Source organism: Caloenas nicobarica, chromosome 1 (assembly GCF_036013445.1).
Source record: "Caloenas nicobarica isolate bCalNic1 chromosome 1, bCalNic1.hap1, whole genome shotgun sequence".
NCBI classification, from domain to species: domain Eukaryota; kingdom Metazoa; phylum Chordata; class Aves; order Columbiformes; family Columbidae; genus Caloenas; species Caloenas nicobarica.
The window spans coordinates 87,930,831-87,958,353 of record NC_088245.1 but is presented as its reverse complement, the minus strand read 5'-3'; the positions used below and the strand labels follow the sequence as shown (position 1 = coordinate 87,958,353).

General features: G+C 42.3%; 3 protein-coding genes across 4 annotated transcripts in view; 1 reads left to right on the top strand and 2 right to left on the bottom strand.

Moving 5' to 3' along the window:
* Window positions 1–851: 851 nt before the first annotated feature.
* Window positions 852–10,089, bottom strand: MIX23 (mitochondrial matrix import factor 23). 2 transcript variants are annotated; one of them, XM_065645528.1, is made up of 6 exons: window positions 9,972–10,089; window positions 9,765–9,928; window positions 8,772–8,897; window positions 8,094–8,240; window positions 4,667–4,726; window positions 852–1,153 (listed from the first exon to the last, which is right to left on the bottom strand). In XM_065645528.1, exons 1-6 carry the CDS (start codon window positions 10,087–10,089, stop codon window positions 1,103–1,105), a joined length of 666 nt encoding a protein of 221 aa, XP_065501600.1. In that variant the 3' UTR covers window positions 852–1,102. The 2 variants fall into 2 exon arrangements, with proteins under 2 accessions (XP_065501600.1, XP_065501592.1); XM_065645520.1 differs by lacking the exon at window positions 9,972–10,089 and having other exon boundaries at window positions 9,765–9,951.
* LOC135994710 (protein FAM162A-like) lies at window positions 10,000–18,936 on the top strand. The gene is made up of 5 exons (XM_065645507.1): window positions 10,000–10,153; window positions 11,245–11,370; window positions 13,614–13,722; window positions 16,846–16,954; window positions 18,664–18,936. The coding sequence occupies exons 1-5, from the start codon at window positions 10,138–10,140 to the stop codon at window positions 18,757–18,759; spliced, it is 456 nt and encodes a 151-aa protein (XP_065501579.1). The 5' UTR covers window positions 10,000–10,137; the 3' UTR covers window positions 18,760–18,936.
* Window positions 18,815–27,523, bottom strand: part of KPNA1 (karyopherin subunit alpha 1) — a 58,897-nt gene continuing 50,188 nt past the window's right edge. Inside the window, exon 14 of the mRNA XM_065645496.1 lies at window positions 18,815–27,478. Coding sequence (XP_065501568.1) covers window positions 27,291–27,478 — 188 coding nt within the window. The 3' untranslated portion in view covers window positions 18,815–27,290. The remainder of the gene's footprint in view (window positions 27,479–27,523) is intronic.

Sequence of the window (27,523 nt, the reverse complement as noted above, 5' to 3'; positions counted from 1 at the left end):
CTTGCAGGTTCATTCCCACATCTCCTTCCCACCTCCCATATATGCACAGCTTTTAAGGATGCAAGAGTATATAGTCATGTCAGTGCTGTAACTGAGCTCCAGTGTTCGCAAGATAGGGCCTGTATTTTTAAGGTTCTCTTCAAGTTCAGTGTTTCTTAAAGACTTATCACTAAATAAGAAATCCAGCTGGCAACCAAGCAAACCTTGTCATTTGACTGTCAGCCAATAGCTAATAAAAAATAAAGGTATAATTACAGCAGTTCTGCTTTCCTTATACTTATCTGCTTTTAAATGCTGTGTTACTACAGGGATGTTGCATTTAAACTTTTCTAAATACAACACTATGGCCAGAATCAACGGGATCAGGTATGCACCACTGAAATGCAATTCACCTATAGAATTAATTCTAAAGGCTCAGAAGGAGGGACAAAATAGGGTCACTGGATAGTTAACTGTCTCGTTCCTGAATGAGACACATCTTCACCCCCAACCCAGAGTGGTTTTAAGTGACACGATGTTCCCTATTTTAAAGAAAAAAATGCAGAACAAGTAACACAGACCAAAGGCCAGTGCGCAACAGATGCTGCCTGTCAGCATTGTGGGAACAATGTCAAACCTGCATCTGCGTGCGACTCTGAACCAGTGCTGCTGGTGCTGAGTAGTTCAGAACAATACTGGCAGCTTCTTCCTTTCAGGTTTTAGTAGCTTATTCCCACAAGCAGACCATGTTAACTGGTAGTTTAGCAAGCACCAGTTCAGGGAGAGTGCTGTCCTCCCAGCTGAGAGCTGGTTTTGACTGCTCCTTCCCCTCTAGGGCTGCTGAAGCTGTAGAAGTTCAAGAATGATGCCAGTTTCTCATTGCATTTGAAAATTATTTTAATACTATAAAATTCATTTGTTCACATATTTTGTACAAAAAGATGAGTTGTTTACTCTTAATTACAGGAGAATCATTTCAACCTTGAGATCTCAGATAAGTAGGTCCAAAACAAAACAGGACTGGGTTCTACTGGTTCTGGAGGGTCCCAGTACAGCTCACCCAAGGTCTCTTTCCAGTTTGGCTCTCACAGTTATGGACCACCTTGATGGTAAATGCCCCACGTCATTGACTCTTCGGAGGCTTGTAGTGAATTCGGCAACGCTCATTGAATACCTGAGACACCAAAACAGAAAAGCAAAAGTGAATCAGCCCTTATCCAGGAGGTGAGCAGAACTTCAGAGATAGTTCAGGCAACCATCTCTTCACATAGCACCCATCCCAAGCTGCCCAGCCCTGCTCTACCAATAAATGGTACTTACCAAGGCATCTGTCTCCATTCACCCTCTCTCCTGGCTATAGCGAATCCAAAGTTTGCAGCCTGATGCTGGGGGACTGCACAGCACTAAGTGTTCTCCCTCGGATACGGCAGTCTGTTATCCTCAAAGATGATGACGCCCTTTTTGTTTTGTTTTTTTAAAGAGGGAGGGCAATTATCAGTGGAAGGCTCCTGACTGGCTGCACTCAGTTAAGTTCACTGTGGCACTGCAAGTTGGACACCGTATTCTTCTCTTTCCTGAGCAACCGCATTTTGCATTGTCATGCCAGCTAAGAAGAGGTGCAAGGGCTCTTGGAAGCCATGTTCACATTTTTAGTTATCTGACCGCAGGTGCTGGTGCTGCCAGCACTCCTACGCAAAGGGCACACTGCTCTCGCCTCACTCGCCTCTGGCACCTCTCTGGGTGAAATTTAGCACACAGAACTAGAGCCTGAAGATCGTGTTCATCTAGCTTGAACTGCAGGCCTTGTCAAGCAGACTGCTTGCCCTAAGGAGGACCAATAAATGTGACTATTTAAAAGAAAGCAATCTGAATCAGAAGTACAACACACAGGCTCACACCAAAGTTGCAGGTGCTCTTTCCAAGCAACTTAGTTATTTATCATTTTGGCTCCAAGCTCTGTCCAGTGCATGTCCTGAAAAGCAACACGAGCACCACCTAGCACCAAGTGGAGGCACTGGCAGATATTAGTTCCCCCACCAGCACTCCTGCAAGAGCATGTTTTGCCAAGCTGTCCAGAGACTTTTCAGTCCAAATGCCTGTGATCTTCAAGTTGTCAAGTTTCGTGAACGCTCCCATTGGCTTCACATGCAAAGTGAGTGGTCTCCTCATTTAGAGGAAGTTATGCATCACTTGATATGAACACATTATTTTAAACTGTATCTTCCTAGAATCTTCTACAGCTGATCTCCTTAATCAGTGTTCAGAACCTATGGCAACTTCAGCAAATGTGAAGTTTGCAGCATGCATTAGTTATAGCATTGATTCTTAACAATTTTGAGCCATTTTCAAATTATTTTTGAATGTAATTTATCTTAAGAAACAGACACATACTACAAACTGCTTCATATTGCAGAAAGAAAGCAGTTGTGATATAGTTTCTTTCACACACACAGCCTGCCTCACTACATTACAACACACAATGGACACCTCTGGAAGAGTTAAAAGTATGTAAAGGCCTGAGGTCCGATAAATGATAGAAGGAAAGTGTAGAAATTAAGAGCCGCAAAGGGTTCGCGTTAAGAAGCATTTTGATACTAAACAAATTGTACCATTTTTGTCCATTGTCTGTCTCAGACACTTTAAGGGCATATATATCTTAAAGGGTACTGGAAATATACTCTAAAACACTGCAAGGGTCCCTTGCATCAAACAGCACAATAAAAAAATTGCAGCTTCCAGCTGGCTGTCATGCAAACTTTTAAAGCATCCTTAACAGTACCTCTGCAGCCTGTGGCAGGAAAATCAATACTGCAATCTTGCTAATACTGCCTCCTACTGTTAGGACCACGGACCTAGAGATTTCAGTGTGTTAGTCAGGCCAGGTAACTCCATTGGTCTACTTGTGAAGTGCTATTCTCATTTTTCAGACAGGGAAAACAGTGCCTGAGAAACCTTAACACTCATGTCACTGTGCAGGAGTTTGACTTTGCTGTCTTTTATGCATTATTACAAACCACTGCAACGATAAACTCCAGTGTGGAGGTGCTGTGCAGAGGCTAATGCAAGCGCCTTGTTTTGGAAGTCAATTCTTTTGTGGTATTTGCTATACAAAATTCTGCTGCCTGCATTTCTATAAAGCAGCATCTTTCTGTATGCCACTATTGTACAGCTACCCAGAGTGCTGGAAAATAACTTCCTGTTTCCTAATCAGATTTTTCCAATCAGTTTGCAATGGATTAGAGTTAAGTAAGTGCATAAGTGTTCTTTCCAAGTAAAAGTCTGCAACAGTAAAGAAGAGTGGAGGTCCTCTACTGCAAACCAATAACCACTTCCACTTAACAAATTGCATTTGGTCCACAATTATGACTGGGTCTAATTCCTTCAGTGAAATATTTTTTTCAGGCAGCTAAATGAGACTTGCATATAATAGCAGAGCTGGAGATAAAACCCAGAAACCCTTTTGTCTTCAAGCCCCCCTATAAACACCAGATGGCTAGGATGGCCTTGTACCATGCATACCTCACTATTTATAAACTAAATGCTCTACGTCTTCAGGAAATTGCACATTTCTGTCACTAGTAAAAGCTTAATGTAGCTACAGGAAAACACTAAAATCAGTGCTAACTTCGGTGCCAACTCTGGGCTCCAGAATGGACACAGTGTGGGGCAGGTCTTCCCCCTAGCCCTTTTAAATAAAACTGACAGCAGAGCTGCTATAAAATGTTTGCCACTGGTGGCCTGCAGCATGTTGTTAAGGCTGTGCGGTTGCTTAGTCATATCTGAGCTGGCTTTAAATTAATTAAGCTTAAGGACACACTTAGCTTTTTCAGACAGTACAGAGGCTGTACTGACAGCAAATCGTACCTTGAAAAAAGTGTAGATGCTCATCTGATCAACCTGCATTGAGCTGCACTGTGTTGAGTAGACCTTGAAGAATACACCAGCTGTATAGCATTTATGCTGATGCAATTTAGAGGACTGAAATCCTAAAGCAGAGATTAAAAAGGGAGCTGCAGCTAGTACTAGCTATTTGCAAAAAATTTTTTTTTTTTTGCATTTAAAAAAGGAAGGAGGTTCTCTATACAGAATTGAAAGATCTGAAAAGCTAAAATGAATGAGAAAACAAGATAGCATCTGGGGCCATCAATCCAGAGGGTGATCTGCCCCCTCTGTTGACACAAGAGAGCCATGGCAAACCTGCGCCTTTGCACCAGGGAACATCAATCTGGGCCTGCAGAAGCTCCATCAGGTAAAGGTTTGACTTCTACAGCCCCACCTTCCTCTGGCCTCTGCTCAGAAGCACGAGCAGTACCAAACACAGCCAAATTGGAAAGACTCATCCCCCTGATATTGTTAGAGACCCAGCAAAGCTTTTCAGATAGGCTACCAGAGAGAAGTCTACAAAGTCCTTAGCCACTGGGCAAGGAAAATAGAGGGATCTACACAGGAAGTACTCCACAGTCCTACCTCCCCCCTAAATCAAATGCTTGTCTTTCCTTTGCAGTGCAACTGAAAAGTTTTGACCTTTGCATCCAGAACTGAGGAAATAACTGACCTGAAACTCTTCCTCCAGCACTGCCCTCACTTATTTCTAATTAACTTGCCTCATAAGGTACCGGTCCCACACCTCCAGTGCAGGACTGTCTGTTGTGACAGAACATCACCACTATTTTAAATGACTGAGTACCTTCCAGCTTCTGTCGTTTACCACTTCTTCAACATTCAGCTCCGACTGCATCAATTTCAACTGTAGAAAGTAAGAGACAAAGAGGTTATTGTCAAACAGGCCTCTCTGCAGCCTTCAGTAACCATTGTAACTTTCTAGATCATAACCCAAGTACCAGGTGTGCATCCCCTCCAGTGGTGCAAACTGAAGGGCACAATCCTGAAAATCTGGCCCTTCCATTCAGCCAATACTGAGGGCAGATGGAAGTCTCCAAGGGCATGGTGAAAGCATACTTGCAAAGCAAGCCTAGCAGAAGTAGCTCCTGATTACTAATGCTCTGTTCTTAAATATTGCCCATAAAGACTTACTAGCAATTAACTGATTAATGTTAATGGCTTCACAGACAAAAATAGCCATGCCAAATTCAAGCACTTGGCACAGGGAACGCCAGTGCCAGGGTTAGCTCTGCAGCCTAGAGTTTAACATCATAAGGAGATCTCCTCTGCTCCCTTTGCTGCTGACAGTGCACTGACCAAAAAAAATACGGTGCTACAAGAACAGATCAATTATGTTCATGCTATCTGAACCAGTTAATACGTTATGTGACCACAGTAGGACAAATCAGGTTTACACACATGCAAAAGCTCTGGCAATAACTACCACAATACACAGTTCTTGACCACTCACTCGACCCGTGAGAAATTAAGAATCTCTTTGTTTTGCACCTGTGACTGTTGTGTTCAGGTAAACTGCAATAATTTGACCCTGCTTTGAGGCCCTGAAGCAACAGTAGGAGAGATGAGAACCATCTGCCATTTTTGCCTACATTTAGGACGTATTTTTGTTGGCTTCTTTAACACAGACTAAGGATCAACACATTGATTTTAAGCACCTGGTTCCAATTGGAGAGGTGAGCAGGTGCAAGCCGAGACAGCAATCCCATTAAAAAACCTTCCAAGATGTCCAGATACATACAGCTAATACAGCTGTTGGATGAACTTTTTGCTACTCAACAGGACTGTTTGAAACAACAATCCAGCATCCACAGGGTGACTAGATGACCAGGATTAGTGTCTACAAAATAAACTTCCTGCTGGAGGATGTGAATAGGTTTACAGTGATCTGGACTGTCACACTAATTGCCTCTAACACCAAGCCTAGTAGCAAAACTACTATTGTAGCCTTTTCATTAGTGTTGCAGACCTGAACAGTAATATAATTAATGTTAATCAACACTGCTATGTACAGTGGGGTTTGTTGTTGTTGCTTTTTTAAAACATACTCTGATATTTTAACAAGCCTCACTAATTTTTCTGATAAAGCCAATAATCATTATGCTGTATGTTTTGGATTTCCATAATTTATCCGGTTGGCTATTTTATGACACTTCATTCAAGTAAACTAAGATGATAAAAAATTAATACAATAATCAAATGATGGCATAATGTAAGCGGACTAAAAGTATTGGCTGTTGGGTTGACACTACTCCAAGTTTTCTTACTCAGTAAACCATAAGTAGTAATTCTGGATAAAGTCCTCCAATTTGTACCATTAGCAGGATGAGAGAAACACAAATCAAGATAAAACAGAACTGTATTGCAACCAAGTGAATAAATATTTGAAATGCACAATCTCTAACTGTAAGATGTGTCCTCTCAAGACAGCTTGAGTTCTAGAAAAAAAAACAACTCTCATGGAGAACAAAGAAAAAAATAAAGGGGACTACCTCATAAAGTCCAAGTGCAAATTTGAGGTCATCTCATCAAAACATTTCTGGGATGTTTCCAAATCATGGGTTCATTTTAACATTTGAAATTACTTCTAACCATGAAATATTATCATTGTGATCCTCCTGATGGTTTCAGTGATAGGTTTGGGGCTCAATAACTAAATTATTTAAAGAATTGGCTCTGCAAACAAAATTTCTAGAAAATTGATTTTCCAGACTAATATGGATGTTTGCTGGCCATTCTGTCAGTGAGGCTTTGAGAATAAAACCACTCGCCTGCCACCTGTTTCTTCAAATCTAAGCTCAAAACAGAGCGCTTGTCTGAAGAGCACATGAATAAACAGTTCACTCAGTGCCTGGGAAAAATTATCCCCCCATCAGGAAGCTTTTTTACTACAGCTGCATCAGCATCCAACTGCTCTTTGAAACAAAGGCTACAACAGGCTTCTCTTGAAAGTACAGGGGTGAGTGGATTTTGAGGAAGTTCAGCACCACAAAAACAAAATTTCAAGACTGATCTCTTCAAGTCTTATAGTATTGCAGCAGGGGAAGCTGTACCCTGGATATAGGACACCATGTGATGATGGAATGTCTGGTTGTTATGAGAAGAACTCACCATTACATTGGAAATTCAAAGGCACCAGTTTAGAAACCCTGCTTAAGATAGTCCTCAACAGAGGAAGGCTCACTTAACTGCTGAACACAACAGGCACACCTAGCCAGTGTATGCGAAAAAGCAATAAGCAAGCAGTCTTTTTTGGTATGTGCTGCAAGCATATGGTGCGGGAAAAAAATGTAAAGTGACCACAAGCCACACAGAGAAGACCTGTAAGATAAATCAATGGAACAGTTCACATCCCCGCTAATCTCCACTCCTAGAGCTACACACGCAGTACCTTTGGCTCTGCAAAGGAGGCCCTGGAATAGGGGCAAGAACTTCAGCAGGGTTCCCTTCTCTACTTCTGATACTCTATCTAGATCACCTCTGTTCACCTCTGGTGAAGCACGCTTTCCATCCAGAGACTAGAAGGTTGAGAGGGCATCTGCGCAATAAAGCTCCTTATGCAAACCCAGAAGTCTCCCTTATACCATCACAAGGTACTAAAAAAAATTAATCCAAGAAACACTAAACAACAAAAACGTTGGTTAAGTAAGTGGAATTCAAGATTGCCTGGCAGCTCCTTGTAGAGGACAGGAACTCCAATTAACACACCGAGTAAGAACGACGCTTCTCAGGGTGATGATGAAAAGGGACAGCTTTAAGGCTGCATAACCATGTGGTGCAAGAGATACACACAAAATCTGTATTTCACCATCTTCTGGTGTTTGCATCTTGGCACCCATACTTGCTGTTTGCAGATAAACTAGTTTTACAACATCTTGAAAAGGCAAAATGAATCTTCAGGTACTTTGACGGTACTAAGCAAGCAACGGGTAAGTTGTATGCTAAGTGCTATTAGTCAGTGAAGGCCACCGTGGGGAAGGATGCACACCTTTCTACAGCATTTGTGCAATAGGATCTCAGAAGATGCTCCACTTGCAGGTTGAAAGCAGTTCTGTCCTGCAGGCTAGGGGAAATGGTCCTCACAAACCCAGCTGACAAGAACCCCAGTACTGCCTGAGTCAAGATCCACTTCGGGTTCTCTCCAGCACACTGGTCTTTCCACTTCTTTCCATTTCTTCCTCCCTAAGTGATCTCTGAAAAGCTCCATCACTCACCTTTGTCTGCTCTTTCCTGAGCTGCTTTAATAATGCTACGTCATCCTGGGCCTTTTCCCTCTCTTCTCTGAGAGTTTTCACTACACTGGAAGTCTGAGCGATGCAGTTTTTGATGATTCGCTCTCTGCTGGTGTGAGCTTCCATCAACTAAGTGGGGAGAGAAAGAAAGTCACAACACTAGCTCAGCAGAGAATAAAAGCATCTGAATTACAAGTTTAAGAGAGATTTTTCCAAAGTCAAGGTATTGCTGTCCCTCTAGAAATGCTTTTGACTCTATAATCCACATTTGGAAGCAGAAGTGCTTTGAGCAGCAGCTACCAACTTGATCAAAAGACAAAGACACACGAGCAGCAGTCTTGCGAAGTAATGCAAAAGTGTGCTAGCACCCATTTTTAAAAGAAAGAAGTGGGCTGGCTAATGCCATCCACTGAAGCCTGAGGTACACCTCAAAGGATCGGTATTGCAGAACAAATAAGTCCCTTGAACGGTTTTCAGCTGAAGTAGATATTACATGTGTATGGTTTACCTGTGTAGAGAAGTCAAGCGTGTCAGTTACAGATACATGTAGCACGATTTATCAAGGCAGTGGTTTCCTTAGAGACTGAGGATGCTTTACTGGCCATTGCACATCATAAAACATCTGGAAGAGCACAGAAAGTCAAAGGAGCACACACTCACAGACTGGTACAGCTCTTTACACGTCTGGCTGGCATCAATTTTCCCCACAAAGGAAGCTGTTGGAATTGTAGTGTTTAATTCGTGGACGATTCTGTCATCGATTGTCCTCATCACCCTGAGCAACTCCTGTATTAAAACAAAATAAAACCCTTTGCTCGTATCTCTGAGAAAAACCTACTGGGGAAAAAAAAAAAAAAAAAAAGCATGAGTAAGTATTTTGATAGAAAATTAAACAGATTACTTACGAACGGAAACAAACAAACAAACAAACACACACCAAACGAACAGTTGCCACATGCAGGAGCATGTGCTGCACAGTAACTAGTTTCCTTAGCAGCAAACGCCAGAGGGAGGGGGAGAACCAAGCAGGGCCGCGTAACCAGCATCCCCCCGGTGCCCGGGGGCCCTCGGCAAACCCGCCTGCGCCGGGGCCAGGCCGGGGAGCGCCGGCCCAAGCCCCGGTCACGTTTCCAGGCAGGAAGGAGGGAAACAGGGCACCACCTGCCGCGATAGGGCCAACTTCGAATGAAAAGACAACCAAAACAAACAAAAAAATCAATAAAAAAGGCCCCATAACCATTTTGGGGGCAAGGCGTTTAGGAAACAGGCCAGGTGCCAGCACCTCGGCCGGCCCACGCCGCTGAAGGTACGTGGTATTTCACGCTCCAGTAAGCAACGTGAAGGCGCCCACGGAGGCTCCCACGCCGCCGGATCTTCCCCGGGACCCCAGGAGGGGGATCCCCCGCCCCGCTCCCTGCCGGAGGGCACGGCGCTCCCGCCGCAGCGGGAAGGGAAAGGCCGACCCTGCCCCCGCCGCCGCATCCCGGCCGGTGCGGGGACGGGTGACCTCGCCGCCCCTCCCGAGGCGCGCGCTGCCCCGGGGCCGCGCGGCGTTGCCAGGAGACAGCGGGAGCGCGCCGAACGCCAGCGCGGGGGAGTGGCGGGAACGGCGCCCCGGTCGAGCTCCCCGCCGCCCAGCCCCGCGCGGGTTACCTGGAACTCGGCGAAGTCCTCGCAGCTCGCCGCTCCGCTGGGCGCCGCCATACTGGAAAGGCCGAGGGCCGCGGCGGCGGCCAATCCAGCGGCGAGGCGGGATGACGCGCGGGGCGATGGGCGGGGCGGGCGCTGCCTGAGGGCGGCCCGTGGCGGAGCGGCCGCTACGCGCTCAGCTCCCTCGGCGGCGCCTTCGCCGCTCGCAACTGCGGGAGAAACCCCGGCGGCCCTCCGGAGGTGGGCCCGGCCCCGGCGCGGCGCCAGCGCGTCCCGCCGCACCGCTCCAATCGCGGGGCCGGGGCGTGGCGCCAGTCAGCGGTGACATTGAGGGGCGCCGGGCACGGGCAGCGCCGCTGGGGCGGCAGGCAGCGCCATGTGGGGCCGCGCCGGTGAGTGACCGCGCCGGGCTCGGGCCCCCGGAGGGGCTGCGCTGCCTCCGCCGGGGCTGCCCGCCGGTTCGTGCTCTGCCCCGTGAGGCGGCGGGCCAAGCAGCGTGGCCAGCCCCGGGGCGGCCCGGCGGGCCCCCGGAGGTGCCGGACCGGAGCGGGGATCCGCGGGCGGCCCCGGCCCGGCTGCGGGCGGCCCGGAGGCGGCAAAGCGAGGCCGCAGCGGCCTTGTCTGAGGGGCACTCACGGGTGGCACCCGGCGGCCTCCGAGCTGACAAAAAAAATGGATTTGTGCCTTTTTTCCCTTCCCCGAAGACCTCGAAAAGGGTTTGTTTTCGTTTGGGGGGAGGGACGGGAGGCCTATGAAAGTAATTTTTTTTTTTTTTTCAGGGCTGGAATGTGTTATGTCTAGAAAATAAAGGCAAACTGTTTCTCATAGGAGAGACATTTTTAGCCAATTTATATTTTTACAAGTGCCCTTTTGCCTTTTAAAGTTCTCTTTTTCCTCTCTGAATTTTTTCATTATATTAATGAATGAGAAGCTCTCTCTTGAGAGTATATTTTAATATATAAGATGCCCTGTCCTTTTCTAATACACTACAAAGTAGATATCTCAATACTACGAGGTCTTGCTTTTTTCCTGGCTTTTTCTTTTTCTTGACTCTATCAAGTCCATGACTTAATTTTGGGATGTGACAAGATGGGTAGAATGCTGGTGTACGGTCCTTGAAACAGCACTGTCCGAAATATAGCTGAAGTGTGTGAATAGATAAATTAATTAAAATTGTGATGTGCATTGTGTGCTGGAAATTGTTTGTAGGCTGTAATCTTACATTTCCATTTTTCTAAATAAGGTTAACGAGCAATCTTGAATCATAGCTTATAGCTAAGCTTTAATTCCTTTGGCCGGCTCGGTTACAACTAAACCTGGTGTTTCTTGCATAATGTTAGATTCATACCTATTGTTTTGCTTTGGTTTTTTTCTCCTGTGTTTAAAAAACAAAAACAAACCTTCCATTTGAAAGCTAGTATTCTCACTTTCTACTAGTCTGAGTAAGATTGGGTCCCTTTGCTTCCCCTGCTTTCTCTTCCAGATACAGCTATTAAACTGCTGGGAAGAAACATTCCCTCGATTGTGAGGATGACTAAAGGAGTGGATCTGAAGATAAGCAGAAGACTTTGCATTAAACCCCAGGAAGAAAGTAAACTTCAGCCAAAAAGTAAGAATTTTTGATGAAGATCACGTGATGTTTCATGCCATGAAATATTTAGATACCCAAGTTGCAACCATCCGAACAGGAATTTGGCTGACGTAGATGTTAATATCCATGATTTTGTGAGAGGGATTTCTGATGGTTAGACTCAAAAACTGAGCATTAAATTTAGCAATAAAATCTTGGTTTTTAGCGAAGCCAGGGGTCAATATTTCTTCATGTGACAATAACACAGCTTTTACTTCGTAGCAGGCCACTGCCATCTTATCTGACATGCGGCCCTTCAGCTGTGCTCTAGAACCGACTGTTCAACCCCAATGTAAATTATTTGTGTTTAGGAATGTCATGCAAGCTAAAATACTTCTGTGGTTTTCCATAGTAGAACCAGCTCCAGCTGTTCACAAAATTGAACATGTCTTGCAGGAGAGAGTCAGTCTGATGCGTTGGCTTAGTTCATGTTTAAGGGTAAAGCTGGCCAGGTAAAGCTCAGGCCATTAAATATTTTTTCACTGTATATGGGACAGTTATGATGCTCTGATGAGAGTCCCTGTCTAACAGATGTGAAGCATTTTGCCTGCTTCTCTGTTAAAGGCAAAATGCAGCTGTACTGGGCAAGACCAAAGGTCTCCTTAACAGTGTGATGTTTCCAGTAGTGGCCAGTAAAGGAGGTCCCTTACATTTTTGTGAAGACTGATAGGAATGGTCACCAATTGCAAGGATCTAAGGAAAGGTATAGAAACAGGGCAAACATAGTGTTTCTCTCTAAACTGCTGTGCCAGAGGTGGCATCTTTGTGTTTAATGGTCCTTACTGGATTTTTCTTTCATAAATTTGCCCAGTCTCTTGAAGCTGGGTGTATTTTTAGTATCCACATCCTCTGGGAAGGAGTTCTTCAGCTGAAATGTGCTGTGAGAAAACAAGCAGAGACTTGTATTTGTTTTTGAACCTGGTGCGTGCTCTTTCAGTTGTTCCTTTATTCAGTACCCCATCGAAAACAAGACCTGTTCATTATAACCCACACTCCCAATGTCACTTGTGATTCTGGTGCCTTCTGTTGTACTGAAGGGAGCTTCAGTTACTGCTTTTCCAGGCCAAAGGTTTCAGTCTATGATACTGGGTTTTTTACAGTGGTCATTCCATACCTGTGGTTGTCCTTACCGGTTTTCTTTGTACCTGTGCTCTTTCAGCTGTTTCTAAGGTGAAAGATCGGTATTTCACATGCTTTTCAAAACACTGGAGTCGTGGTTTTGTACAATGGCATAATAATGATTTTGTGTTGGTCTGTTTTCCTAAACATGGCTGGTAATGCTGCTTCCCTTTCTGACTGTTACTGAACACTGTGCCAAAAGCTCCGTGAAACCCTGAGGGCCTGCTCTTCAGCAGTAACGGCTGAGTTAGAGTCTGTCTTCTGCATGTGAACTGGAATTGCTTCCTGTTAATGTACATGGGTTTTCACTGGCCATCCCATTGACTCAGGATTCCGAAGCTCTGCGGCTTTTCACACCTAGCCTTTTTCTTTATGTTTCTGAATAACGTAGTGTTGTCAGCAAACTGTCTATCCACTCTCTTTCCTAGATAATTCAGGAATGCACGAGACAGCACACATCCATACAGGATACCTCCCATTGTTTAAAAAAAAAAAGAAAAAAAAAAAAAAAAGCTGTGTATCTTTGCACTTTGTTTGCTTGACTATTGTATATGAAAACCTTCCCCAATTAAAATCTGAATATTTTTTATATGGAGTTTGAAAGACCAAGCTCAAAATTAAGGGTCTAATCTTTGCCTACGGTCATCTGTTTGTTTATACCTCCAGATAAGATAAAATCTTACAGTCCCTGGAAAAGTTAACATTATGTGATGCAATAGTGCAGCATATCAGCATTTCTGTAGCAGTTCCATTTGATTTATTTTATTTTTTAAAGTAATTTAAATGTAATTGGAAAATACCACAGGTGCTTAGGAAGCTTAGATGCTGGAGCACGTTCTGCAAATTCAGAGTTACAAATATAGAAGTCTTGAGTGAGATTTGGCTTTCCTGACATGTCCTCGGTTTAATCCATATTTGCAGGTTTGTTAATCTGTGATATACTTTTTGTTCCCTAACCAACTCTAGCATTTTTACTTAAAATTCTGCATAGCTCACCCTAACTGGTTTCATTACAGCTGTGGCAATTCAACTTCTCTGACTGTTGGTTTTGGTGATTTTTGTTGTTGTTGTTGTTTGTGTGTTTTGTGTTTGGTTTTTTTTAGGTGGTGCTCCTTTAAAGGTGCCTGGACACAGGCCTACAGACTGGGAGAAAAGATTTTTGTTGTGGGCAGGCAATTTCAAAAAACCAGAGGATATACCAGAGACTGTCTCGTAAGTGCCAATTTTGAGGCTGTAAAAGAAACATTGTCTATGCAGGAATAAGTTACTTGACTGCAACTCCAGAATAACTTTCTGAAATGAAACGGGTTTTCACAGCTGAAAAATCTTACACTGCTGTATTTGGTGTATTGTCTTGTAGATGAGAGAACCTGAGCAATTCTGTATTGCTGAGATACTATTATATCCCTTTTGATTTTTTTTTTTTTTTTCTGAAGGGATGACCAGCATCTATCAGTTGGTTCATTAGAAAAACAGTTAATTTTTATTCTTCTCTCCCAATCAAAAAATATTTTGCAAATATTAGTGTGAGTTTTTTCTAGTGTTTATATCAGTGTCCTATTGTGTGAAACTTTCATGGTATAGCTATAAAATTACTGAAACTTGTTTAAAATATTTATTAATGAATGTCTGTAGGGCATGGGCCAACTTCCTTTACTCTTGGAATTTAAACTAACAAACAGTGGGATGGCTCCCTAACAAAAAATATATATAGTCAGAATCTCCCTGTTGCTGGTGGAGTCTGAAAGTCAATGCTTTTCCCTGTGTGAAAAGTGGAAGATAAAACTGGATGTTCTAGATTGTCTATCTAAAATTAAGATCAAACTTCACAAGAACAAAAGACAATTATTAGTTTAAAAAATTCCTGGTGACAGTATAGTTATCTTTTAAAATATGCTTGTAATGATTTAAAATATATGTATTTATTTAAATAAAAAAATACAGTAAATCTTGTACTACTTGGGTAAGCAAACAATGTAGCTGACCTCTGAAGATATTCTATTTGTTTGGATGCACAGTATGGGAACTGAAAATCCACCCATGTTTCTAAGTTTTTTCTAAATGTATCACAACGGATACATATTGTTAAAAATAAATTCTTCAATTTTGTACTGAATAATTTTTCTTAAAATTGCACTTGAGATACATAAAGGTGTAAATTATTAAAATGTATTATGTCAGTTCATATATTTTTGCATACCAAACATTTGTTATGAGTCTTTTTAAGAAAACAGCAGAGTGATTGAAGTAATTTCAATGGTTTATTGAAAGGACAAACCAATTTCTGATAAAAGCTGACCATTTTTGCAAGTGCATAAGAAATTATTGTTTTTATTTAGGCATAGTTCAGCCAAAGGTGAGAAGACGATTGAGAACTATAAAAGTGCAAAAGATTGTTTTCCTGTTCTAAGCTGAATCAAGAATGGGTTGTAAGGGCTTGTGGTAGAACTCAGTAATCTTGCAAGATGTGGTGATCAGAAGTAACTCATTTATTAAATGAATGTTAATCTTAGCCACTGAATTGATTTAAAATGCAAATTATCTTCAGATAACTACCCTTTCCTCCTGTATATTCTAACACATCCAAGGTACTTCCAAAATTAACTAATAAAGTTTTTAAATCCTACTTCTGTACATTTCAGCTTAATTGCAGCCTGTGCCCAAGTCATTCATCGCAGATGATTAGCAAAAACAACCTGGAAGCTAAATTTAACTCTTAGTTTCACGATAGATGAACATGTTCCTTATGATCAGAAATCTTGTATTTGGATCAATACTGTGAAACAGCAACCAAATCACTCTTGCCCTCCTCTTCAAAAACAAGACCAAAACTCTCTTCAGTTCTCAGGTCCTATGTGATTTAACCATGTTAAACTATCATGGATCCCTTGTTATCTTTTTTCCTCTAAGGGTCAACATCTTGTAAAAGATTCCATATTCACGCATGTTTGTGTACAGTAATAATTTCCCAGTTCCATTAAATCTACCGTCCATGTTAGTTTTGGGGTATAATTACCCAGTTTGATGCATTTATTCTTTCATCACATGTTGATGCTTTTCTAGTCATCTGTAATTTTATAATATGTCAAACTTCATCTGTGAGACCATTGGATCTCCTTGAGAATGGAGTCAACTGCTCTAAATTCTGCAAGGAGAGTTAAATATATAGGGTACAGGTCTTTGGTTCTTGTGGAAAGCACATCTAAAAGCATTATGCTTCACTGGCCCTTCTTGCATTGGTATCTCTAAAACAAACTTTGAATTTGCTGTAACTGGGATGTAATTTGGGCTAGAAGGATTTCAGAGTTTAAACCAACTTTAAATAAATGACTTTTTGTTTTAACTCATCACATATACAGCTGGAAGGCATTAATAATCGTCTTCTTGTGGAAAATTTCTGGTTTTTAAAAGACAACAGCAGACTAGGCAACAGGTTTCCCAAAGGAGTCATAGCTACTGGTGTGGCTAGATAAGCCCCCTGAAATACAAAAAAATATTTAAAGGAGTCCTCTTTCCAAAGCTGGTGTTGGAAAGCTTACAGTCCTCTGTGCTTCTTTAGTTTCTTAAGAAAACAGATTATTTTAAGACTACTCTAGCAGGAGGGAAGAGGTAACCACTGGTCTTTTAGCAAGTCCTGTTTGGAATTTCTGAGTAGTATTACATGCAGCAGCATTGTCAAGTCCTGTAGCAGAGGAGGCCTTCTTGCAGGAAGATAGACTGCAATGGAAAGTTTGAAGTTCAGGCAGAAAGAATTGCTAAGACGTGATAATGCCTTCCTCTGCCGAAGAAACCAACTATTAAATATTATGTATTTTATTCCTGCTGACAGTTTTTTTTCGCGTGCTTGTGCTATTGAGGGCAAGTGCAAGTTTTACAATGTTAACTACAGCAGAGTTCTAATATGGATGAGGTACTCACTGGCTTTGCAGATAAAAGAAGGTGGTAATAAGCAGAGAAGGAGCTAACATTATGAAAAACTTTGTATTAGTAGAAGTACCCCGCTCTTCTTTCATGTCCTCCCATATTTAAATACTGCAGCCTTCCTCCTTTGTGTTGCAGTCAAGTAGTCTAGAAAGGCAGTATTGTCTCCTAACAATGAAAAAACCAAAAGTCAAAAATGTTGGGTTTGTTTCCAACTTTGAGAGGAAGGCTCTCCTTTGCAACCACAAATCTCTCAAGGTAACTGGGGATCAGCCTTTCCCATTCTTGTAAAACCTTTCTGTGAAAAGAGCAAAGTATGGTTAGCATTATAGGGTGCCAGGAGAAATCGTAAACAAGTAGCTAAATGATTTATTTTTGTCTCTGATAATGAGTCTTTTATTATTGTTTCCTGAGGATTGAAACAATCAGAGCAGCAAAGACCACACTGCGTGTGAAGTTTTGCTATGTAATGATTGCCTTGACAATACTGGGATGCATCATCATGGTGATTAACGGGAAGCAGGTAAGCACAGATTTTTGGCTGGTGAGTGCAAATCAATCTTCACATAGACTCCTCAGTTCCTCTTATGGATTGTTACACTGTTTCGTTTTGGGGGTTTTCTTTTTATCACTGAGCAAAAGTTATAAATAAGTCTTCCTAGTTCCCCAGAAGTGACCCTCATTGATTAATTCCCAAGTCAGAAAAGGGGGGTGTCACTGTTAAGAGTGCATATGCATCCTTTAAAGGGAAAAAAAAAATAGTCCTTTTTTTTCTCAGTGCAATACTTAATTTTAGCTTGTGGTGTTTTAACTCCTGAATTTTGCTGACAGACTGAGAGAGTCTGAAAGGAAAATGCACCTTCTGTTCTGTGGATCTGGTAGGTAGGTAAATGCTCCTTGGGCCATGGGGTCCATACAACTCACTGTATGGGCCTATTACAAATGCCCCTCTGCACACTGCAACATTGGTAGAATCAATATAATGGAAATATCAAATGAGTATGTTTCTCCACAAAACAGACTTGAGAATTCTCAAGTCTTTTTAAACAGTGAGGAGATGGTCAGTAATAATTCTGTGCTCTTCAGTTGTGTTGGAAAATAGTCTTCATTTAGTGTGGATGGAATAACTTTTCTCAAATCATTATTGTTTGTTGAATCAAAAAAACTATTTTATAGAAAAGCTCCCAAGTCCTGTAGATGCTGAGTATCCTTCACTTGCATAGAATTTGGCAAGATATTGAAGAAGTTCAGCATATGGCAGAACTAGGTCTATGATTTAATTTGCATCTAGGATTCCAAGTGCAGCCAAGGTTAGTCATGCCTTAATTGTATGCATTTTTAATGTAGCTGGTGAACTATTAACTTTGTGGTATTTCTGTAAAGAAGCAAGGAGCACTTTTGGGGTACTGAAGCCAAGCTAAAGCCTCTCAGCAGCACTAGTCTTAAAGTTAAGGAATGTGAATATAATCTGTGCAGCTTATTGGCATGTTGCTTTTGATGAAAAGCATTGTGGTAACAGAAACACAGTCCACTACATTCTTTTAAGGATGACTGGAAACAGAAAACCCTGAGCTTAAAGCAGCTACATGGGCAGAACCTCATTTTTATGCTGCCTTTCTCTGAAGCAGTTCTGATGATGATGTTCAGATCTTGTTTCTATAGAGTACTAAGTGTTAGAATCAACCCCAGCACTGTAAACTACTGAAGAGTCAAGTGACATTTCTACGTGTCAGCATTCCTCTATCAAAATGAAAAGAATGCAGCACTCTGAAACAAAACAGTGGGAAGGTTTAGCACTGACAAATCCCTGAACGTTTTCATGTTACATTGGAATAGTATGAATGCAAACACTGGAAAGAAGGGGACAGGACAGCTGCCTTGGGACCCTTGTTTTCACAGCAGCTGGAATCTATTATGTTCAGCTCTTGATTTGTTTCCAGTGCCTCTGACTTGTGAAGACCAGAGATTAATATTAAATAGTGACCAGAAGCACACAATGTATCTTCCAGTGCCTTAACGAAACGGTTTAATTTATTCCCAGAGAAGTAATGAGTTTAAGCCAAAATAGTCTCTGGATGTTTTATTTTAACCCTCTCTCTTCCTGGCATTAAAGCTGACAGAACTGTGCCTTGATAAGTATAGGCCAGGTATTTTGTAAACTACTGATTCAAGTTTCATCTCTGTGGCCCTTTAGGTGATATTTTCTGCTCTTGCTTTGTCATTATGTTGTAGGCTGTAAAGCGGCACGAATCTCTTACAAGCATAAACTTGGAGAAGAAAGCTCAGTGGAGAGAGGAAGCTCTTCAGAGTACATCTGCTAAACCTTAGGAGGAAATGAAGAGACAAAGGACCACAGAAGAAAAGCTGAGTCCTTTTCAGCACTGGAAGGAGAATACAGTCACATCTTTCCTGTATGTTAGTTCTGTACTGTCATCTTCAAGAAAGCATGAATACATTATCCTGTAATCATTACAAAACAGAAATATCTGGGTTTTTTTTTCCTAACAGCCTCCTCTTTCCTCCAAACTCTCTTTGTTAGTGGAACAGGGCAAGTAAGTAAACTAGATAGAGAGAGTAGTTGTTTCCCACATGTGCCATGCACAAGACTAAGCATCCTTCAAAAGACTGCAGGAGCTGTACCTGCATTTGTGGTACCAATCTCTTAAGTAAGAGCAAAAGCCTTTGTAAAAGAGTACTTTCCAACGTAATTATTTTAAGATCATCAAGTCAAACACTTAAACTAACACTGCCACGTCCACCACATCTACATATATTTTAAACACCTCCAGGGATGATGATTCAACCACTTCCCCGGGCAGCCTGTTCCAATGCCTGACAACCCTTTCAGTTAATAATTTTTCCTAACATCCAATCTAAACCTCCTCTGGTGCAACTTGAGGCCATTTCCTCTCATCTGAAAAACTTGTTACCTGGGAGAAGAGACCAACAGCCTCCATGCTACAATCTCCTTTCAGGTAGCTGTACAGGGTGATTAAGGTTTCCCATCAGCCTCTTCTCCAGGCTAAACAGCCCCAGTTCCCTCAGCTGCTCCTCATCAGACTTGTGCTCCAGACCCCTCACCAGCTTTGTTGCCCTTCTCTGAACTCCCTCCAGCACCTCAGTGTCTTTCCTGTAGTGAGGGGCCCAAAACTGAACACAGTATTTGAGCTGCAGCCTCACCAGTGTGGAGTACAGGGGGATGATCACTCCTCTAGTCCTGCTGGCCACACTATTCTTGACGCACATAAGGATGCTGTTGGCCTTTTTGGCCACCTGTGCACACTGCTGGCTCATATTCAGCCAGCTGTGAATCAACACCCCCAGATCCCTCTCTGCCAGGCAGCTTTCCAGCCACTGTTCCCCAAGCCTGTCACGCTGCCTGGGGTTGTTGTGACCCAAGTGCAGTACCTGGCACTTGGCCTTGTTAAACCTCATAAAACTGGCCTCAGCCCAACGATCCAGCCTGTCCAGATCCCTCTGCAGAGCCTTCCTACTCTTCATCAACATTCCCACCAAACTCTGTAATCTGCAAACTTACTGAGGATGCACTTGATCCCCTCATCCAGATCATTGACAAAGAGATTAAACAGAACTGGCCCAAATACTGAGCCCTGGGGAACACCACTCGTGACCAGCTGCCAGCTGGATCTAACTCCACAGCTCTCAGGGCCCAGCCATCCAGCCAGTTACCACTTAAGAAAAGATAACTGGGACACAAAAGGCCAGTCCATTAGGTTTTCACTTATAGTCACACTAGCACAAACAAAATACTTTGCTGGCAGTCATTCACTATCACTGATGATTTCAGGTTCCTTTAGGAAGAACGGTGCTATATGTATTTAATATTATTACAGGCTGTCCAAAGTATTCCATATGTTCCTCTTTGTGTAAAAGAGAACAATTATTAGGGAAGCCCTTCTGTCAGGAAGAATTGTATCACCTGCATTAACATCATCAAAATGATCCTAAGTTATTACAAAGTCTGCTTACCTGTTCAAGGTCTGATATATTCTGGCTGCATTTGTTTATGTCAAGGATTACTTTTTGTGAAGAACCGCCTTCCTTTGATAAAAATAGAAGGGGGAGTAATAGTGAAATGGCATTCCAGAAAACCAGTGTGTTGCAGATGACAACCTAGTGGTTTTTACACCAGAGCCGGTTGTGGGATGAGAGAATGTCCAAGCTAAGGGAACAGAGATGAGTGCTTCAAGGAATACTGAGCAACAGCTTCAACTTACGCTATCAGATTTACTATTCAGAGGCATATGAGTATAACAAAGCCAGTCAGGCATTTCTGCTCTCTGCTGCTGAGCTCTTTTTTCCAAACTTTATTTGGATTTATTTGCATTTTCCCCTCTTTAAATCATCATCTGTGCTTTCATGATACTAGCCTACTTCAAGATCATCTGCCTCAAGTTTTAGAAGCAGCAGACCCAGTAATACCTGCAAATAGCAGGTTCCTGGCATTCATCCCCGACGAGTCACTGCAGCAACTGGAGACCAGTATTTTTCCTCCTCCTTTCAGTTTGTTTGGAATTAAATGTAGATTGGGAATATCAAGACTGTTTGGAATTGCGTTAATTTGCAGGACTGCCTGCTAACTGGCCACTGGGGGACACCACAAACATGAGTATGTGTTTGACAGATTTAGTTTGTGAACTTCCTGACAGTAGGAAGCAGATTATTTGTATTTTTCTTGTACTACTAAAACTTAGTGCTATTGCTGTAAAAAATTAAAAGCCCTAAAAAATGCGAGGTAATTCTTGTCCTTATACCTGGAAAAGAGAAGCAATAAGGTATCCAGTGCAGTCCTCTCTAGTACCTTGTCATTAACTCCAGAGCTAGAAAATAACTGCTGCAGTCCACCTTTCTATGAATTGCATTTCTGGTTACCACTCATATTGACAAAATGTAACCAACCAAACAAGCTGTGCAGTCATTCTACCATAGAAGTTATAACCTTCAGGTGATGCCATGACCTGTCCTCAGATTATCTGTAAGGCAATGATTGCAAGTATGCTGTTAACCAAGCAGAGCAGGCTTCCACAGATGTGTCCACTCATTTTAGCACTAAATGCAAGTCATGCTTAATTCCACTGCAGGTATGTCGACAGGCCTTCCAGGACAGCTCTGGTTCTTTGCCACACCAGAGGGCACACAGTTTGGAACAAAAAAAAATAATCTTCTCAGATCATGTGCCTGTGCTCATATGTATATTAAATGAGACCAGAAAGGAGAATGTGCACTTCTGATAGTATTTCAGGTTACTATGGAGAGAAACTTGTGATTTGATTTATGCTTTGTGATGGCAGAGCTTAAAATCATGCATCTCTCAAAAGTATCCCCCTTTCAATAAGCACCTGTAAGCGCACTCTGTGAACAGAACTGGCAGGTACCTAGTTTGGTAAGTAAAACTATCTGTACTCACCCATTTGGTAAAGTATTTCAAATAAAAATACATAAAATACCATTTAGAAAGCAACAACCCAGGGCAGCAGTGGTCACCCATTTTTCATTTCACTTAACTTTTAATAAGCTTTATGCCGTTAACTCAAAAATTGAACTCTGGTCCAGTGTTTTGACAGAAGGTCCACGCAGAAGTCACGTATCCTCTCCTATCACTCTGGTATCTCCACTGTTTCAGGATCTACCATAAAATCTGTTAATCACTGTACACATTTGTGTTTTCTTTCAGCTTCCATGTCGGTTCCAGAGTCTCAAATAACAAGTAGTTGGGTCCTAGAAAAATGATGTAAATCTTTCTCAGAGGGGCAATGAAAGAAACCACCTCTTTCCAAGAAAGCGCTTCTAAAAGCAGAAAATCGTCATAAAAAAAGCACACGTTTCTGGCCTAAGCAGCCAGTCTAGCTGACTGGAGAACTTCTCAATAACACCCCAGATCACACAATTAGCTCATAGCTTTAGCCTACAGCCTTTTAACAGTGCCAGATGGAGAACATAATACAAATCCTTTAAACAGTATTTAATTTTCTTTCTCTGATTTGGTTTGGTCTTCAACACCATTCACGCTTATTCGAAAATGCCAAATTGTCAATCCTATGCCGCATGCCACATTGCTGTACCTGTTCCAGGGGCAACAGATACTTTTCAATGCAATGATCAATCTGACACCTTGACCACCACCTCAAAAGAGCATGCAGGAGCCCTATGGACATGGCCATAGCAGTACAAAAAAAGGTCCTGCTTATTTTGCTACTAAGACTCAGGCACCTGAAGAGAGACCCTCACATCTACTACCTAAAACTGGTATGGGAAATGATTAATGATATGCTGTGCTGATCCCAGAAGCAAAGAAACTATACTGGAAGATTGGGAATTACTTAAAGCTGGCAAGAGACGTAAAACAGCTGTTCTGTAAATCCTTAGGGAAGCACAGCGGTACCTCACCAGGAGCATCATCACATTTAGGACTTGGTGGTGGGACTTGGTTCTTAACAGTCTTGGTGCTCATAGTTGTAAAAATGCAGATTCAAGAACACGTAGGTTTTCAGGGGCCAGTGCCTTCCTCCCTTCCCTTATGACTAAGCGAAGGGACTTTGACCACCAGTAGTTGGTTGACATCAAGGAACCAATGCAGGAATTTAAGAACTGGCTCAAGTCTCTAGGTAGCATTTGCCTCAAAGGATTATTTCCATGCCTGGTGTCTTCCCAGGAACCCCAAGCATTGGTCCTGGCTTAGTTATTGAGCTTTCAGTTACGTTCTGTCCCATCCATCATCTGTTGAATCCTCCTGCATCCAAGTGTGACCCTGCCCACAATGTCCCACTGGGAGCTTTACCAACAGAAAGAATGACAACTCCTGTTTGCTGCCCCAACAAATACACAACACTTAAAAGGCATTCCAGGTCTGTGGACAGGATGGCTAGATAACAATAGCAGGCAGTCCCACATCTTCCTTTCTCTAACAGCCAGTTTAACTGATGCTGCAAGAACACCTCTGAGATTCTTGTTCTCATTAGTCTTTTCACCTTACCAGTTTGTGGGGCTTTTGGAAGGTGCTTAGATCTCCGCAAGCAGAAAGAAACAAATGCATTAACTTCCACTTTCAGGACAAAGGCAGAAGAAAAATATGTGAGCTCACTTTTCTGGCACTACACACTGCATGGCAGAGCTAAGAAAACCCCAACAGCTCCCTGGCCAGCTCTCTATACATGAGGCCACACTGCCTCCATCTTACACACAAAACAAGAACAGATCAAAACACAGTGTGACCTTCACAAAAGTGGAAGCTAGAGGCGTTTTCTGAAATGGTTTCTCTTTGAGCAGCAGCCCATCCTTCAGGAAAGCAGAGAGTACTGGTTTCAATGTTTCCAGCAGGGAACATAACCTTTGTTACTTTCATGTCAGTCTAACATTTAGTTACTCTTTGAGGGTAAAAAGTACCTTGGCTTCTCATCTGAATAGAACTTTCAACATTTGAACAATCGTTCCTGTTACCAGTTTTTTAGCATCCTGTTTTGTTGCAGACAGCAATATTGAGTGTGCTCCTGTAAAAGAAGTTTCACCAATGCCGAATATAAAGCTAATATAAATTCCCCATTTCTACTAGAGATTTTTTTTGTCTCTATGAGCATTACACCAGCCACACAGAACTGTGTTAGGAACTAGTGTTCAAGTCATAACATACAATGATCCTCATACTCTTTCAGATGCACTTTTCTTCCAAAACAGAGTCCTTCACCTGTGGCCTGAATGTTATTTATTAGGCAGGTAATGTTACACTACACATCTATTAAAATGCAAATAGTTTACTTGACCTTGATTTACCAAGTAATTCTGATCAGTCTGTATCAGTGAGCTGTTCCTTTCATAATTCACAAGTCTGATCTCCCTTCCATACTCACATAATTTGCAGCCTTTGTTAGAAGCAGAATTTGTTTCTTTTCAACTCATAAAGAAGGCTAAGTAAAGCAAGGCCAAGAACAGGTTGCTGGAAGATCCTGATGGAAATACACTCAATTAAGCACCATTTAAAATTAAACTGAGACCTATGAGTTAGCCACATTTTAATCCATTTAATGTGTGCCATGTTGATTTTTGTATTGTTTTAGTTTTCAGTCAAAATATTATGCAGTACCAGTCAAATTCCTTACACAGTCTAAGTATATATGACAACAATATTACCTGTGTCAACCAGGCCTGTCACTTCAAACAAACATACCAAAGTTAAAGATTTATACTTATCTGCTCTGAATTCACATATCCACTGCAAAAGTAACAAACACTGGCCAGGCTCCTTACACAGGAAGGCACACCATTCAGCTTAAATGGACTCTTTTTTAATTCACTCATTGAGAGGCAATTGTCATTATTTTCTTGAGGGGCAGGGGAGGGAAACGCCAATGCACCACATTGTTTTCACTAGCCTGGAAGAGAAAACACTCATATATATATATAGATATATAGATATATAGATTCGTATATATATACACACATATGTATGTGTGCATATATATACACGTGTGTGTGTGTATATATGTATATATACACGCTAGTGTATATATACACAGAATATACATATATGAATATACAGAATATATGCACACACACTTTGTTCAGATTTGTTTACAAAATATGTAGCATTTTTATACCATCCAATAAGAGGTACATGATTTTAAACAAATCTTATAGAAATGACATGTTATTGGAAATTTACACGTAAAAAAATCCAGCACAAAAAAATCCAAAAGCTAAAACAAGATTTTGCTACTAATCAGTGCTTCTATCACCCTTCAAGAAAAGAGAAACACAGTTATTTATATGTGATGTAAAGGCAACATTGAGGGGTTTTTTGCTTTTTTTAAATTAACCACCAAATTTAACCCCATAAAATTACAAAGAATTGAAGTCCATTTACAGATCAAGTGCAGTAAACTAAATGTTCCTTCAGCACAAAGCAGCACTAGAGAAAATAACTGGGAGAGGGAAAGTGGAGGCCAACTGGCTTAGCTAAGGAGGCAGCAGGTGGCTTCTGCAGTGGCCATACAGGTCAGAGTCTCCATCCTGAAGCACAGACAGAACTGAAGACTATTTAAATAATGGTCACACAGAGCTGATGTTCAGGCCTTTGCCTAGCTTCTTTCAGCAGTTTGACAAGTGATTTATATTTTTATTATTTTGTATCCAATGGGCTGTTTTTGCTTTTGCAGTGGCTTGTCACTAAGAGGAGTCAGAAGTAGGATCTTGCAGACAGTTCTGCCACTAACACTTACCACACGTACACGACACTGCAGTTGTCAGTGGCAATTTTGAAATGTTTACACTGGACAAATGTGTGTTCCAAGCATCCAAAACGGCTTGAAAGAACATAGCCCGATGCAGGGGGGAGCGGACGGCCTGAAGAATCCATTGCATTCACAGAAAACGGAACCACCACTTTCAATCATGTGGCATCTCCCCAGGTGTGTGAAGAGCTTGGTGCCAATGTCAGCTGAACTCAGTGAGGATCGGCTGGCCTTTGCATCAGATGTCTGTGATCCAAGCAGGCTGCGGAGCCAAGAACATGCTGCTAGCAGAAGGGCAGTCTACAGCTGCGGGCAACAGCTGTCATGCAGTCAGTGATACCTTATGGATGTCACCTGTTGGAACCACGCATTCCATGCTAATTCACCTGAAGTCCCATAAACAGCAAAAGGAAAAAATGAAATGAAAGGGCCAGGCGGATCCGGGTGTAATATTACTATCCTTTGAATGTAGTGTCATTTTAGTTGTTAAATAAGGGGCTTGACCAGGAGGACTCTATTTTATCAGGTGAGCTGGAGAGGAAGCTCTTGTCTCGTGAAAAAGTAAAGGAGATCTAACGCTCCTTGTGCTAAGTTTTAAAATTTAAGATTCCTGTACTTGGAAGGTAATTTTTCAGAAGATAAATCTGTTCAAGTCACGCTGTGTAAAAATATAAAGAGGCAGACAGGAAATTTTCAGCCATAACTATAATACCAACGACCAGACTCTGGAGCATGAAGTCAGGAAGGGTTTGATTTTTAAGGAAGGCCCAGCTGGATCATACTGTGCTGGAAAGCAGCAGTGGGGGTAGTTTCTCCATTCTAGAAGTGGGTTTGGAAAGTCATTTCTGGGGAGGCACTAAGAGTGACCTATTCACACGGGGTTTTTTTGTAGATGGAAACACTGGGAAGGTATACAAATCTCCGCAGTAGTCTGCAATCCAGCTTGGGAGCTGAGTGTTGAGAAGGGATGGGGCCAGATGTGTTCAGTATTCTTAAGAACCAGAAAACATGTCCTTTCCAGCCTGTTGTTGCAGGGGATAGAGAACTTATTCCATTATTTGTAACGTGTTCTATATGCCAATAACCCCAGCTGGCACATACAGCAAAGTAGATACATTGCATTTGAAGATCTAATGCATCTCCCAGCCATCCAAAGAGGCATCCAGGGAAGAGTATGGGGAATGAATTCAGCCATGTTCTCGGAAAGTCTGAATGTCTCCCTGGACTGCAGGCACACACTGCAGCAAATCCGTGAGAAAGGCAACCTTATCTTGGATGCCAGGAGTGTGGGGGCTAGTGGAAGAGGGATTATTTTCCTGTAATAGGAGCAGGGAATATCTCAAAGTATAGAAAGGTGCCTCAGCTCCACGAAGATGACAGTGGAGAGATTCAGAATCTAGAGGAGAAGGGTGATTCTGGTGACCCCTTGCCAAGGAGGGGGCATCCTGCCATGAAGAGCCAAAAGTTTTCCAGACGTATGTAAGAGCATGTGCACAAGGCAAGCGAATGAGCGCAAACAGGGTTATGGAAAACATTGAGAGAATCACTCCACGGGTGGCTTGTGGCTCGACAACAGGACTGACTAGGTAGAGAAGCACACAGCACAGGGGCACCTCAGAGCTGGAAGCCTTCCATGGGAGCCTCACACTGCTGGAAGATGTACTGTTGCTGGCTGAGATCCACCTGTGGGGCAATGCTGCTGTCTTCATCCTCTGTTCCAAAGTAGTGCTCAATCAGATCAAAGGCCTTCTGATAAATCTCTTGATTCTCGTGGCTCTGCAGGAATTCAATTTTGTCCAGGCCTGCAGAGAAAAGAAGTAGGTAAAAGTTACAGCTTGGTGAAAGCA

Bases quoted from the DNA above. Each gene is read 5' to 3' on its own strand.
- MIX23 (XM_065645528.1), bottom strand. From the start codon at position 10,089: ATGTCACCGCTGACTGGCGCCACGCCCCGGCCCCGCGATTGGAGCGGT. The intron at 8,898-9,764 runs GTAACCCGCGCG...GTTTTAATACAG, and splicing joins AGGACTTCGCCGAGTTCCAG to GAGTTGCTCAGGGTGATGAG. The intron at 4,727-8,093 runs GTGAGTGATGGA...TACTTTCTACAG, and splicing joins TCAGGAAAGAGCAGACAAAG to TTGAAATTGATGCAGTCGGA.
- LOC135994710 (XM_065645507.1), top strand. The intron at 13,723-16,845 runs GTAAGTGCCAAT...TTGTTTCCTGAG, and splicing joins GATATACCAGAGACTGTCTC to GATTGAAACAATCAGAGCAG. The intron at 16,955-18,663 runs GTAAGCACAGAT...ATTATGTTGTAG, and splicing joins TGGTGATTAACGGGAAGCAG to GCTGTAAAGCGGCACGAATC.